This window comes from Pipistrellus kuhlii, unplaced genomic scaffold (assembly GCF_014108245.1).
Source record: "Pipistrellus kuhlii isolate mPipKuh1 unplaced genomic scaffold, mPipKuh1.p scaffold_m20_p_16, whole genome shotgun sequence".
Classification (NCBI taxonomy): Eukaryota; Metazoa; Chordata; class Mammalia; order Chiroptera; family Vespertilionidae; genus Pipistrellus; species Pipistrellus kuhlii.
The window spans coordinates 7,952,128-7,967,025 of NW_023425471.1; the positions used below are offsets into that span (position 1 = coordinate 7,952,128).

The window sequence follows — 14,898 nt, forward strand, 5'->3', positions numbered from 1 at the left end:
GTTGCCCCCCGCAGGTACCTGCAACCTAGGTACGTGCTCTTGACTGGGAATCAAACCTGTGACTCTTCAGTGCTTGGGCCGACACTCTAACCATTGAGCCCCACCAGCCAGGGCAGAATTGCGATAGTTTAAATTTGAACATAGGATCCCATTAAAAAGCTGTTCAATTAGTTTGATGGGAAAACGGGCTGAGGACTTTAATGGGTTCAGCTGGAACAGTAGTTGTCCTGCTATAATATTTAGAAACAGGAATAAAAGAAACTAGGACAGTGCTTCTCAAACTTGAGTGTGCTTAGGAATTGATTACCTGAGGACCTTCTTCAAATAGTCTGCTTCAGTAGGTCTAGGGCAGGGCCCAGGAGCCTGCATTTCTGACAGTCTTTGGACCACGCCTTGAATAGTACCGAGCTAGAGACACCTGGGAAATCATATGGATTGCATTGGAGACAAATGGAGAAAGCTGATGCATGAACCACAGCTAGCATGAAATGTTTGACATATCAGCGTATTGTTACAAGCGGCCTCCAAAGGAAGAGATACTGCCCTAGTAATGCTAAGATGGGTTTGTGTTTGATGTCCGAGGCTTTGATATATCCTCATAGATTTTGTTTAAAAAGCAATTGGAGAAACCATTCATCTGCGGCTCAGTTTGTCACCTCCCAATATCCCCTCAAAGGCCCCTGTCCCCCCAGCATTTGAAAAATGACAGAACTGGTGGTGGATGGAACCAATTAGCGGAGACTTTGAAGTAATGAGCAGTGCAGACATGTCCGTGTCCTCCCTGCCATTCGGAAAGGCTGTGGAGACCCCATCGCCTTGCCAGTTGGAAGGTTCCAAACACCAGCATGAGGGATTGTGCTTTTGATTCAACTCAACATGCAACTCCCTGAAGCTTGGATTGTGCCTTGATTTCACGGGTTTAGGTAAGTTTGTTTATTTCCGTGGAGACTAAGACCGGAACAAATGTTCCATTTGTGCTTGGGTCCTTTTCGGATGTATGGAAAATACAGAGGATCATAAAGGGAGAGATTAGAGGTTACGTGATTCAGTTCTGACATTGTGTTAGCAAAGCTCTTTGTAGCATTTCTCGGCCGCTTTGGCCGCAGCCTCTGTAGAGGGTCAGAGGAGACAATGAGCCGCATTAAGGGCAGTGTATGAGGGAAAACACGTGGGCAGGCTCTTCAGCAGGAAAAAAAAAAAAAAAAAAAAAAAAGGCAGCGTGAAATACTAGCCCAGAGCAACAGGGTACCATCAGGGCCGCTGGAAATAGAAGCATGAAGGAGCAAATGTAGATTTACTAAGGCAAAGGCTATAAAGTAAGCACAGGAGAGTAGGGGTAGAGGTGATTTACTACAAGTGCTTTGTAAAACAGCAAGCATTTAGAAGACAGCAAGACCTAATATTTATTCCTGCTGCAGCTATGCAGAAAGATAAACGCTTAGATTTTCCATTAACCAAAAGGCCACAGGTCCTTCCAGTCTTGCCTCTCCCTTGCCAGAAAGACATCTGGGATGGTGTTATGGTTGAATTGTGTGTGTCAACCCAGAAGGTTGAAGTCCTAACTCCTGCCTGCCCAGTACCTGTGAATGTGACCTTATTTGGAAATGGGGTCTTCGCAGATGATCGAGTTAAAGAGAGATCATTAGAGTGGGCTGTTGTCTAATATGACTGGTGTCCTTATAAAAAGAAATTTGCCCGAAACTGGTTTGGCTCAGTGGATAGAGCATCGGCCTGCAGACTGAAAGGTCCCAGGTTCAATTCTAGTCAAGGGCATGTACTTTGTTTGCGGGCACATCCCCGGTGGGGGGTGTGCAAGAGGCAGCTGATCTGTGTTTCTCTCTCATAGATGTTTCTAGCTCTCTATCCCTCTCTCTTCCTCTCTGTAAAAAATCAATAAAATATATATTTAAAAATATTTAAAAAATTTGGACTGGACCAAGAAACACATATAATGTGAATACACAGGGGGTACGCCATCCTACAAGCCAAGGAATGCCTGAGGAGAAGGGTCTGGAACAGATCCTCCCTCACAGCCTTCAGAAGGAACCAACCCTGCTGACACCTTGATTTCAGACCCCTGGCCTCCAGAACTGGGAGACAATACATTTCTGTGTAAAGCGATCCTGTTGGTGGTACTTTGTTATAGCAGCCCCAGGAAACAAATACTACCTGGTCTTCCAAATAGACGGCAGATAGAGAAGGGTTTATCTATTAACCATTACCACCATCTACACTAATAAAGGAGAAAGATGCAAGTTGATTGCACCGTCACTATGCCCACCAGCCAATCAGGAATGAACATGCAAATTAACCCAACAAAGATGGCGGTTTAATTTGCATACACAGACGCTAAGTGGCGGGGTAGGACCAAGGTGTTCTGCACCACGCCAGCTGCTCCAGGCCTCTGGGCAGCATGGGAAGGAGGAAAGGCGGCTCCAGCTGTAACAAAGGCCGTGCGGGCAGCCAGGGGAAGGAAGGCCCATTCTTGCACAAATATTTGTGCATCGGGCATCTAGTAATATATAACAACCAAGCCTGAAATTTCAGCAGCGTAGATCAGTAAGTGTTAATTTCTCTCTCACCCATCTATGAGTTGGCTGGGATTCAGCAGATCCAGACTGGGCTCTGCTGGGCTTTGTCCAGACTGTGTGTTGGGTCTAAGTCTGCTTCACATGTCTTTCAACCTCCTTGGACCAGTGGCTGCCTGAGACATGTTATGGTGACAGAGGAGAGTGCAAGCACAATGATGCATCTACACTTCTAGCCTCTGCCTGGGCCATGTCAGTCACTGTCCCATTGGCCCAAGCACATTGCTTGGCCAAGCCTAAGGCTGAGAGGCAAGGGAGTCTGCTCTGTCAGTGAGGCTATAGCCAGTATATGAATGACAGGGGAGTGACGAATTGGAAGCAGTAACTCAATCTAACACATTTAACTTCAGAACTTAATGTAAAATTCAAGGAGTGCTTAATGCCCCCTGTTCAGAATTCATGGTGTTTAAGGAAAGAGGAAATTATCTTACTGAGAGACAGCATCACAAATGGTCTACCTTGACTGTGACAAACGTGGGAAGACAGAACCTTAGAGCCCTATATCACTTTAAGTGAAGCAGTCGACAGATGGCGTCTTATTAGCAAAGACAGGGTGACATCTTTTTATTGATTTCAGAGAAGTGAGAGGGAGAGAGAGAGAAACATCAATGATGGGAGAGAATCACTGATTGGCTGCTTCCTGCATGCCCCCTACTGGCCGATCGAACCCACAACCTGGGTATGTGCCCTTGATTGGAATCGAACCCAGGACCCTTCAGTCCACAGGCCGATGCTCTATCCATTGTGCCACATCGGCTAGGGTGAAAGGTGAAATCTTTGAAGGAAGTAACCAAAAGCATGAATAGGGACTTTATAAGTAAAATGATACTGGGAATTGCATGGGCATCCTGCATTGGCATGAGATGCCAACGTTCCCGGCTTCCTGGAAGGAACACTGTTCTGGAAACAGGAAAGTTGCCATTTGGTGAACATATTCTCTTGCTAATTAGAGACCCTGAATCACGAGTCTGAATGAGAAGTCAAGAGTCATAAGGCAGCACTGTTCTTCTTTCTTTGCTTTTAGTAGTAGGATCCAGACTGGCTTGAGAAACCACCCTACATTTCCAGGCATAAAAGTCCGTAGTGCTCCACACGTACTTAGTGATTTTACAATTTACTCATCACATTCAGGGCAAGCCATGGCAACGTCTGCAAATACTGCTTATTCATTGGATGCAGGTTGTAAAGGTGGTTTTAAAAATATATATATATTTTATTGATTTTTTATAGAGAGGAAAAGAGAGGGACAGAGATTAGAAACATCGATGAGAGAGAATCATCGATCAGCTGCCTCTTGCACACCCCCTACTGGGGATGTGCCCACAACCAAGATACATGCCCTTGACTGGAATCGAACCTGAGACCTTTCGGTCTGCAGGCCGACGCTCTATCTACTGAGCCAAACCAATTTCGGCGTAAAGGTGGTTTTGAACCTAAGCTATGGGCTTGGACCACTGGCTTCAAATCCTGGTTCTATCACTTCCTGGTTCTGGGACCTTGGCCCTCTGCTTTGGTAAAACAGGGGTAATAATGTTATTTCTGTCTTAGTCCTTTCATAACACCATAGGTGGGTGCCTTATAAACAACAGCCATTTATTTCTCACAGATCTGGAGGCTGAAAGTCCAAGATCAAGATGCTGTATCTGCCGTAAACGGTTCAGGTCAGTGGATAGAATGTAGGCCTGTGGAGTGAAGGGTCCCAGGTTTGATTCCGGTCAAGGGCATGTATCTTGGTTGTGGGCACATCCCCAGAAGGGGGTGTGCAAGAGGCATCTGATCGATGATTCTCTCTCAGCGATGTTTCTAGCTCTCTATCCCTCTCTCTTCCTCCCTGTGAAAAAATAATAAAATACATTAAAAAAAAAAAAAGATGCCATATCTGGTGAGAGCCATTTTCCTGCTTCAAAAATGGTATCTTCTCTCTGTGTCCATGTTCTCTCAAGGGCACCATTGTCCATTGATGGGTCCTGCGGTGGCAGGTGGGACTCTGGGTCTCGCACAATTTTGTGCACTGGGCCTCTCTGTGGTGTCTTTTATAAGAGCACTCATCCTGCTCATGAGGGCTGCAATACAGTGGTGCCTCACACAACGAACTTAATTCGTTCCAGGAGCAAGTTTGTTATGCGAAAAGTTCGTTATGTGAAACGTGTTTCCCATAACAATACATGTTAAAAAAAATAATTCGTTCTGTAGCATAAAATATGCTAAGATGACATAAAAAAGATAAATTTTTTGTTATTATTTTTATTTAGATACATCATGATATAAAAAAAATATTGAGTTTAACTTAAAAGGACGACTGCCGTGATACGTGCGTGATTTAATTCGTAATGAAGAACGATTGCCGCGATACGTGCTTAAGTTAAGCGCAGTGACTAACGACTGCCTGCAGTGCCTGCGCGGGAGGATGCAATACATTGGCAGCGATCGTGGAAGCTCGGGCGAAGCAGTTGTGTGAAACGAAGTTCGTTGTATGAATCATGAAATGAAGCTCGTTGTGTGCAGCGTTCGCTGTGCGAGGCGTTCTTTATGCGAGGCACCACTGTACACCCTCTTGACTTTGTCACCTCCCAAGGGCCCTACCTCTTAATACCATCACATTGGGGATTAGAATTTCGTAATATGAATGCAGAGGGTCACAAACATGCAATCTATAGCAAACCCCTCTGGATTGTTGTGAAGATCCAATAAAAGATGCCATGCCTAGATTGGTGTCTGGTGCAGAGTAAGTTCTCTAACTTTAGCTTTTTCTTTTTTAAAAAAATTTCCCAGCAAGCATCAGGTTTCAAAATTGAGTTATGCAAAATCAAAATTTATATCAGTGCAGCCCAGCTGTCTAGTATTTTGAGTTCATTGAAAGAAATCAGATAGTGAGATCTTAACACTAAGTGCTATGCCTTCTTCAGTCTTTACATTCAGTAAGAGCAATGACCTACTACTTTAAGTCCCCCAAATGCTCATTTATTTTCAGGTTCTCCACTGGTTTTCAAGGTAACTGGCTATATTAAATGATAAGATGGGGGCAGTAAAGAGGTTATATAGTCTTTTCTTTAATATATTTTTTATTGTTGATAGTATTACAGATATCTCCCATTCCCTCCTCCTTTCCCCACACCGCCCAGTCCTTACCCACTCCCCAGGTCTTCACTACCCTATTGCCTATGTCCATGGGCTATGCATATCTATATTATAAAAGGCCAGTGGCCAGAACTCTGGAATGACCAAATGACCAGTCACCAGGAGATGCATTGATGGTTCCTGAGGTGGCAGTAGGACTCTGGGTCCCACGGTGTGGTTGGACTCTGGGTCTAGTGTGATTTTGCACGCTGGGCCTCTAGTAAGTATAGAAGTTCTTTGGTTATCTCTTCTCTTATCCCCAACCCCAGGTTAGATGTTCTTGATGTGTCCAAGAAGGACTCATTGAATGGGTTATTGGGCGATCTTCCATTTGTGTATTAAAATTGATTCAAGTTAGATGTTTATGTTACATAAGCTCTTGGAGAGTAGGGACCATTCCCTATTGAGCTTTGCATCCTCGGAATTTAGCAGGCACAGGGTTATTTCTACATATAAAAAGCCAGCGACCAGAATGCCAAAAGACTGGTCACTATGAAGCCCACTGTGGCTAGACAACAGGCCGGATTGGGGGTGGGACTGGCCAGTCAACCACCTGTCGCCCCTCCCCCCCACCGGCCCAGCCCCCCAATCAGCCCCCATTGGGACCAGCTGGACCCCTTCCCCCTGCATGAATTTGTGCACTCAATAACGGAGAATGAAAATAGAAATGATCAAAGTCATACTGTAACATAAATCATTAAAAAGATAACATCTGGCAGTTTGGCTATGGAAGAGCTATTAAAAGACAGCAACTGGAGTTTGAATCTGTGGAGAGGCATTACATTTCCTGGATGAAAAAAAATCAGAACAATGTCTTCCTAATGATAACTCTAAACAGAATCCCAAGGGACTTTTTAGAATTAGACCAAGTGACTTTGAAGTTCATTTGTAACATTAAATTTCTAAAAATAGCCAAGAAAAACATTTACAATAGCCATAGTGAAGGGAGATTGCCCTCTTTAATCCAACAGGAAGTATGATGGTGACACAGGAAGAGACGGATAGATAACAGGCGCTTGAACACATGCAGCTAATATGTGGCATAAGGTGTGTGGACTCAGCTCAAAAGAGTCAGGAGGCCGAAACTGGTTTGGCTCAGTGGATAGAGCGTCAGCTTGCGGACTGAAGGGTCCCAGGTTCGATTCCGGTCAAGGGCATGTACCTTGGTTGCGGGCACATCCCCAGTAGGGGGCGTGCAAGAGGCAGCTGATCCATGATTCTCTCTCAACGATGTTTCTAGCTATCTACCCCTCTCCCTTCCTCTCTGTAAAAAATCAATAAAATATATATAAAAAAAGATTTTTTTAAAAAAAAGTCAGGAGGCTTGGGCTAGCAAAAATGGGATTTATTCAAGACTTAGGTCATTCAGCATCACAGTAAGCATAGTGATTATGTTTTAACTCAGCACTGAGAAAGAAATGAACAAAAAATGATGGCCAGCTTCTCTTTCACGGATGAGTGCACTTGACTAGGCAGGCCATGCTTTTGACTGGGCAGGCCTTCAAAGTTTAGAAGACGAATGTCAACGTCTTCATGGCAGACTCAGAAGGCTCCAATAATGCTACTAGAGAAAAGCAGCGGAGAAGCTGGAAAATGTTACCATCACTGTGGGTTTTGTTATGCATCAAAGAGCTCATTGAAAAGATCACTCTTTTAAAACATGAAGGGCTAATAAGCCAAAGCTGTAAGAAGTAAGACCCATTACTTCTGCAAGTGAGATGAATACTTGGCAATTATCAGAGGTGACCTAGAACTGTATTCTTTTTCTCATCCGCTACCCCCCACTGCTTTGCTCCTGGCCTTACATTTGCAATTTCTTTGGAAATGGCACTTCCTGGTAGACTCATTAAAATCAACAATCCCCAGTTCTTCCAGTACCCTCCCACACGTTTGCTTCTCTAGGTTTCAACTTTATTAGGTGTGGCCAAATTGCTTCCCTAAGTGGTGCACCAGTTTATACACTTGTGATCAGAGCATGAGAACGGAAGTTGCTCCATTGCCAATACTTTTATCACAAATTAGCATTGTTAGACTTTAAAATTTTTGTCTCTCTGGAGGTGTGAAATGGTAATTTCTCATGGTTTAAATTTCCATTCACTTGATTATGAGTATTACTTATAAAAAATGATAAGGCATATTATTATAAGTTATTTGGCCAGCCAGTGTTCCTATTTTGAAAAATACCTGTCTTCTGTCCATTGGCTATTGAGCTTTTATTTCTTAATTGATCTATGATGTTTACATCACCAGTATAATAACGCTGTGTTGCTTATTAGTTACAAGAATCTACTCCCAGTCTGCCTTTCTGAAATCTTTCTCAGAAACATTTTGTTTTAATTATATTTTATAACCACCGGGAGACTAGCTTTGGCTGTATTTGTCTTTTCATTTATTAATGGTGTCTTTGGATGCACATGAGGTTTTTATTTTAATATAGTCAAATTTGTCTGTTTCCTATATGATTTATATTTATCGTCTCATTTTAGAGACCTTCTCTTAGCCCAATTTTCTCTTAAGTTAATATTTGTCAGTATTTTAATCTTTTGCTTTTCATAAATAGATCTTTCATTTATCTGCCATTCCCCGCTCCCCCTCCCCCAACCTCTTTTCGGTAGGATGTACGGAAGGGTGTATTTGTTTTGTGTTGTTTTGGTGATGCTATGAGTTGTGAGGGAATTTCCCCCCATTGTGATCAGCACTTGTCCCAGTAGCCTTGATTATATTGTCCATCCATTCCCCAGAGGTTTGAAAAACATTTGTTGTCCCATGTTAAGTTATACATTTATTCATGGGCCTGTTTCAGGGTCCAACAGCTTTTTTGCACTTGGAGAAGGTGAGAGTTGGTGGGGCTGTGCCAAAAGTGTACTTTAAAAGAGATATACAGTGAAACTGGTTTGGCTCAGCGGATAAAGCATCAGCCTGTGGACTGAAAGGTTTTGGGTTCAATTCCGGTCAAGGCCATGTACCTTGGTTGCTGGCACATCCCCAGAAGGGGGTGTACAAGAGGCAGCTGATCCGTGATTCTCCCTCATCGATGTTTCTAACTCTCTATCGCTCTTTCTTCCTCACTGTAAAAAAATCAATAAAATATATTTAAAAAAAACAGATATAAAAATGGCTGCAGAGTACCAATGGATTATATTTTATCATGTAATATCACAAAAAGGAAAAAGATATTGATCACAATCTCGATGACATTTTTTATGATGGCCCACTATATAATTTATTTTTATTTTTTATTTTTTAATATATTTTATTGATTTTTTTTTTTACAGAGAGGAAGGGAGAGGGAGAGCTAGAAACATCAATAAGAGAGAAACATCGATCAGCTACCTCCTGCACACCTCCTATTGGGGATGTGCCCTCAACCAAGGTACATGCCCTTGACTGGAATCGAACCTGGGACCTTTCAGTCGGCAGGCTGACGCCCTATCCACTGAGTCAAACCGGTTTCGGCGTAACATTGAAATTTGATATCCATAAACACTATAGCGTGCTCACCACCAAAAATCTAGTTTGCATCTATCTCCATTCGTTTGACATCCTTTATCCATTTTGCCTTCCTGTCCCCATACCCCTTTCCCTCTGGTAACCACCAAGCTATTGTATGTATCTATGAGTTTGTTCTTGTTTTGTTTGATCATTATTTTCTTTTTTGTTTTGCATTCCATATATGAGTGAAGTTATTCAGTTTTTGTCCTTTTCTGTCCATCCATGTTGCCACAAATGGCAATATTTCACCTTTTTATGACAGAGTAGTATTTCATTGTATATATATACCAGGTCTTCCTTATCCATTCATCTGTTGAGGGACGCTCAAGCTGTTCCTCTATCTTGACTATTGTAATTCTGCAATGAACATAGGGGTACCTCTATCTTTTTGAATTAGTGTTTTCATATTCTTTGGATAAATAGCAAGAAGAGGGATTTCTGGGTCATATGGTAGTTCTATTATTAATTTTTTAAAGAACTTCCACACTGTTTTCCATAGTGGCTGCACAAATTTACCATTTCACTAGCAGTATTAAAGGGTTCTCTTTTCTCCAAATTCTCTCCAATACTTGTGATTTCTTATCTTTTTAATAATAGCCATTCTAACAAGTGTGAAATGATATCTCACTGTGGTTTTGCTTTGCATTTCCCTAATAATTAGTTAATTTCACTATCTTTTCATGTGCCTGTTGGCCATCTGTATATAGTTCTTGGAAAAGTCTTTAATCAGATCCTCTGCCCATTTATTTTTATTTTTAATTTTTAAAAATATATTTTCTTGATTTTTTACAGAGAGGAAGAGAGAGGGATAGAGAGCTAGAAACATCGATGAGAGAGAATCATCGATCAGTTGCCTCCTGCATAACCCCCACTCGGGACGTGCCCTCAACCAAGATACATGCCCTTGACTGGAATCGAATCTGGGACCCTTGAGTCCACAGGCCGATGCTCTATCCACTGAGCCAAACCGGTTTCGGCTGCACGTTAAAAAAAAAAAGTTTTTAAAAAGTTTTTTGTTGTTGAGTTTTAATAGTTCTTTAAATATTTTGGATATTAACCCCTTATTAAACATATGATTTGCATATTTCCTATGTGTCAGATCCGAGCAAGGGGACCAAGTGAACCAAGATGACTGTAGGCCCTCAAGAAGATCCCCCAATCTACTTCGGGAGACTTACTCATGCATATAAAATAGTGTGCTGGCTTCTCACGATCCTGCATGGTGTGCCCCATGGACACTTAAAACAATGCAAGTAACAATCTAAAATGGAAAAAAAAAAAGGGACAGGAAAAGGAGGGAGGGAGGGTTGTTAAAGCACTTGGACAGACACTCTGATGGTTAGGTGGAAGATACAGTGAAGCTGTATATTTTTCAGATTTCTTCTTTTTCTTTTTTTATTCATTGTTTCAGATAGAAATGTTTAAGGGAAACAGCAGGGAAGGGCTGCCAGGAACATAGCAATTTGGTTTCCCAGGATCATTATATTTAGTACTTTAATGTCTAGCTTTTGAGGTGGGGGTGAGGGGTGTTGAATTTAAGAAAAAGTAAACAGTTGTTCTTAATTATACCATACCGTGGGACTTGGTGTACTCGCTTCAAACAAAAATAATCCAGCCTTTTCCACCATTGCAGGAATGTCAGTGATTAAACAGAATTGATCATCTGAGTGGATGTGATTGGGGATTATTACAGTTAAATAATGCTTAGCCTTTGAGAGGAGCAGTAAACTCCGAGTAGAATATCGGCAAGTCAGCCTATTGTGTTATACAGTATTTAATACCTACTTTTCTGTTTACAGAATGTATTACATTTTTGAAATTCATATATCACCTGATGAATTTTATGCAACACTAACACAGTAAAATATTCCTGGAATTCAGCATGTTGAAAAATATTGTCTCCTTAAACAAATGAACTTGTATAAATTGCTTTAAGAACACCTCACTGAGGTCTTTTCCTTTTGCTTTGGCTGTCCAAGTCCTTGATTGCAGTAGGCAGCTCACCCCCCCACCACTGATATCTGTATTTCTCTGCTTAAAAACAGTTCTTGCTGAACCGGTTTGGCTCAGTGGATAGAGCTTCAGTCTGCGACTGAAAGGTTTCAGGTTCGATTCCTGTCAAGGGCACGTACCTTGGTTGTGGGCACATCCCCCATAGGGGGTGTGCAGGAGGCAGCTGATCGATGATTCTCTCTCGTCGATGTATCTCTCTATCCCTCTCCCTTCCTCTCTGTAAAAAATCAATAAAATATATTAAAACAACAATAACAACAACAAAAAACAATCCTTGCAGTTTAAATCTATTTGGGTAGGTTTGATGCCAAAGGATTTAAATTGTAATGAGCCCTGGGTCCTGGTTTCAGAGGGTTTCTCCCTGGCTCTCTTCTGGCGCTGCTCCTCACCACGGGATGACGGGTCTGCAGTGCCACGGGGATGTGCCTACCTCCCCTTCCAGAATAGTCTGTGTATTCCAACACTTGACGTTTTGTGTCCAAATTGCTCAGAGCCCACTTAGGGTCCACGGGCATATCTTTCTCAGTTAGCTATCCCATCATCCTTATGGAAGACTTTGCTCAGGCTCCAGGGGCTGGGAGATGGTGACGGTGCTGCTGCTGCTGGTGGGTGTGTGAGCAGAGAAAGGGGAGGGGGCCGAGAGTCCTTTGCTACCGTGTTTTTGCATGGAACTTCAGAGTCTGAGAATTTGGAATTGGAACCTGGCCTTCCAGGTGGATAGGAGATATAATTCCGAGTTAGCAGGAGAGAATGTATTTGATTTAACATTTGGAGCCTGATTTGCAGCTTGAAATGCTATGCGGAGCCCGGCCGGTGTGGGTCAGTGGTTGAGCCTTGACCTATAAACCAGGAGGTCATAGTTCGATTCTCGGTTAAGGCACATGCCTGCATTGCAGGCTCCATCCCCAATGGGGGGCGTGCAGGAAGCAGTGATCAATGACTCTCTTTCATCATTGAGGTTTCTATCTCTCTCTCCCTCTTCCTTCCTCTCTGAAATCAATACAAATATATTAAAAACAAATCAATGCTATGTGAATGGACCTCCATTTGTACTCTGGTTTCAGGTCCCGCCATGTAGGAGTGGGTTTAAGGAACTATTGTATATTATATTTTTAAAAACACAGACAGGGAGTACTCATTAAGCTATGATTGGAGGAATCATGGCAAATATTATAGTGTGTCAAACAAAATTTTATTTTTTAAAATATATTTCATTGGCCGAAACCGGTTTGGCTCAGTGGTAGAGTGTCGTTCTGAGGACTGAAAGGTCCCGGGTTCGATTCCGGTCAAGGGCATGTACCTTGGTTGCGGGCACATCCCCGGTAGGGGGTGTGCAAGAGGCAGCTGGTCGATGTTTCTCTCTCATCAACGTTTCTGGCTCTCTATCTCTCTCCCTTCCTCTCTGTAAAAAAATCAATAAAATATATTTAAAAAATATATGTATTTCATTGAGTTTTTACAGAGAGAAAGGGAGAGGGATAGAGAGTTAGAAACATCAATGAGAGAGAAACATCGATCAGCTGCCTCCTGCACTCTCCCCACTGGAGATGTGCCTGCAACCAAGGTACATGCCCTTGACCGGAATCGAACCTGGGACCTTTCAGTCTGCAGGCCGATGCTCTATCCACTGAGCCAAACTGGTTAGGGCAAGACTAAGAGATTTCAGTGTCTGAAGGAAGTTGGCCACCTGGCTGCTTGCTTGCTATTCAGAGCTGAGACTCTGGTGCTCCCTGAGCAATCTGCTCTGTTGCTAAGGTGGCCTCTGGATAGAGATGGGTGACAGTGTCTGGGGGGACCCTCCCTTTCAGCCAGTTCTTTTTCTCTCTTATTTGGGGATGGCTAAGAAGAAGGAAAAGCAAGAAAAAAAAAATCTTAGTTTCCTTTCTCCATTTATAGAAGATGCCCTACTTAATGTTCATGCATCCTTTTTATGTTCCACTGAGTATCGTCTTGGCAGAAAGTTCTAGAGAATAAGGGATGTATCTTCATTTGGTAAAAACCAGGCTCAGTGTATCCAGAGACCACTTGACATTAAGGAATCCACTTGCCCAGTGGTTGGCAAACTCATTAGTCAACAGAGCCAAATATCAACAGGACAACGATTGAAGTTTCTTTTGAGAGCCAAAAATTTTAAACTTAAACTTCTTCTAATGCCACTTCTTCAAAATAGACTTGCCCAGGCTGTGGTATTTTGTGGAAGAGCCACACTCAAGGGGCCAAAGAGCTGCATGTGGCTCTCGAGCCGCGGTTTGCTGACCGCGGCACTAGTGAGTTGTTATGGCCAAGGAGGTGCAAGCAAGACTCCTCAGCCACTGTCTTGAAAGAAATTTCCCTCTTGTCCTTGGTTATGTCTAGTCACTTCAGAGAAAGGGACCTTTATCAGTTCTCTATCTCTATCCCTTTCTCTTAAGCCAAATAATACTCTCAACCTAGCCTTTTCCGGCCTACTTCTGTCATCTCACTAAATTCCAGTCGCAACTATTATATCTTACAGTGTGCCTTCTCTGTCACCCCCCACCCCCACCCGGGGGTATAAAGATCTCTAAACCATGATTCCAATCCAACCCTCATATGGCTCCAAGACAGGTGGAAACCGACAGGTCTATGTTCATATCTAACTGTTCTTACTCCCCTTGGAAAGTTCAGCGAAGGCTTTTGTCCATGGTTTCCCCTCACTCCTGCCATCTGATTGATTGGAGCTTCCACATGCGGCCCTGCAGGGCATACGCCTTCCTCTGAAAACAGAGTAAGAAACTCTTCTTTCAGCCCTAACCTGTTTGGCTCAGTGGATAGAGCGTTGGCCTGTGGACTGAAGGGTCCCAGGTTCGATTCAGGTCAAGGGCATATATACCTTGGTTGCGGGCACATCCCCAGTGGGAGGTGTGCAGGAGGCAGCTGATCTATGTTTCTCTCTCATCGATGTTTCTAACTCTATATTCCTCTCCCTTATTCTCTGTAAAAAATCAATAAAAACAAAGAAACTATTCTTTCAAAGGCTGTCTGTGTGTTTGTCCTCTTACCATATCTGATTAAAACAAATCCTGAGTACATTTCAAAACAAGAGTCGGATAGATTTGAGTTCCAACTGGGCTCTGTAATTTGCCCATCATGTAACCCTGGGGATATTTCTTTCTTAAAAAAAAAAATAGATTCTTGCCGAAACCAGTTTGGCTCAGTGAATAGGGCGTCAGCCTGCAGACTGAAAGGTCCCAGGTTCGATTCCGGTCAAGGGCATGTACCTTGGTTGTGGGCACATTCCCAGTGGGGGTGTGCAAGAGGCAGCTGATCGTAATTCTCTCTCATCAATGTTTTAACTCTCTATCCCTCTCTCTTCCTCTCTGAAAAATCAATAAAATATATTTTAAAAAAATAGATTCTTATTGATTTCAGAGAGGAAGAGTGAGGGAGAAAGACATAGAAGCATCAATGATGAGAGAGAATCATTGATTGGCTGCCTCCTGCACGTCCCACAATGGGGATCAAGCCCGCAATCCGGGCACCTGCCCTTGACCGGAATTGAACCCTGGACCCTTCAGTCCTCAGGTTAATGCTCTATCCACTGAGCCAAACCAGGTAGGGCTTGGGGATATTTTTTATCCTCTGCCAGCTTCAGTGTCCTTATCTGTAAAACATGGCCAAAGATTCCTGTATCATAGGACTACTTGCTATAAGGACTGATAGTACACAT

At 42.9% G+C, this 14,898-nt stretch overlaps 1 protein-coding gene across 1 annotated transcript in view; it reads left to right on the top strand.

Moving 5' to 3' along the window:
- SMS (spermine synthase) overlaps positions 1 to 11,076 on the top strand; it is a 77,908-nt gene extending 66,832 nt beyond the window's left edge. The window contains exon 10 of the mRNA XM_036439756.2: positions 10,297 to 11,076. Within this exon, the coding sequence (XP_036295649.1) occupies positions 10,297 to 10,329 (33 nt within the window). The 3' untranslated portion in view covers positions 10,330 to 11,076. The remainder of the gene's footprint in view (positions 1 to 10,296) is intronic.
- The last annotated feature ends 3,822 nt before the right edge of the window (positions 11,077 to 14,898 follow it).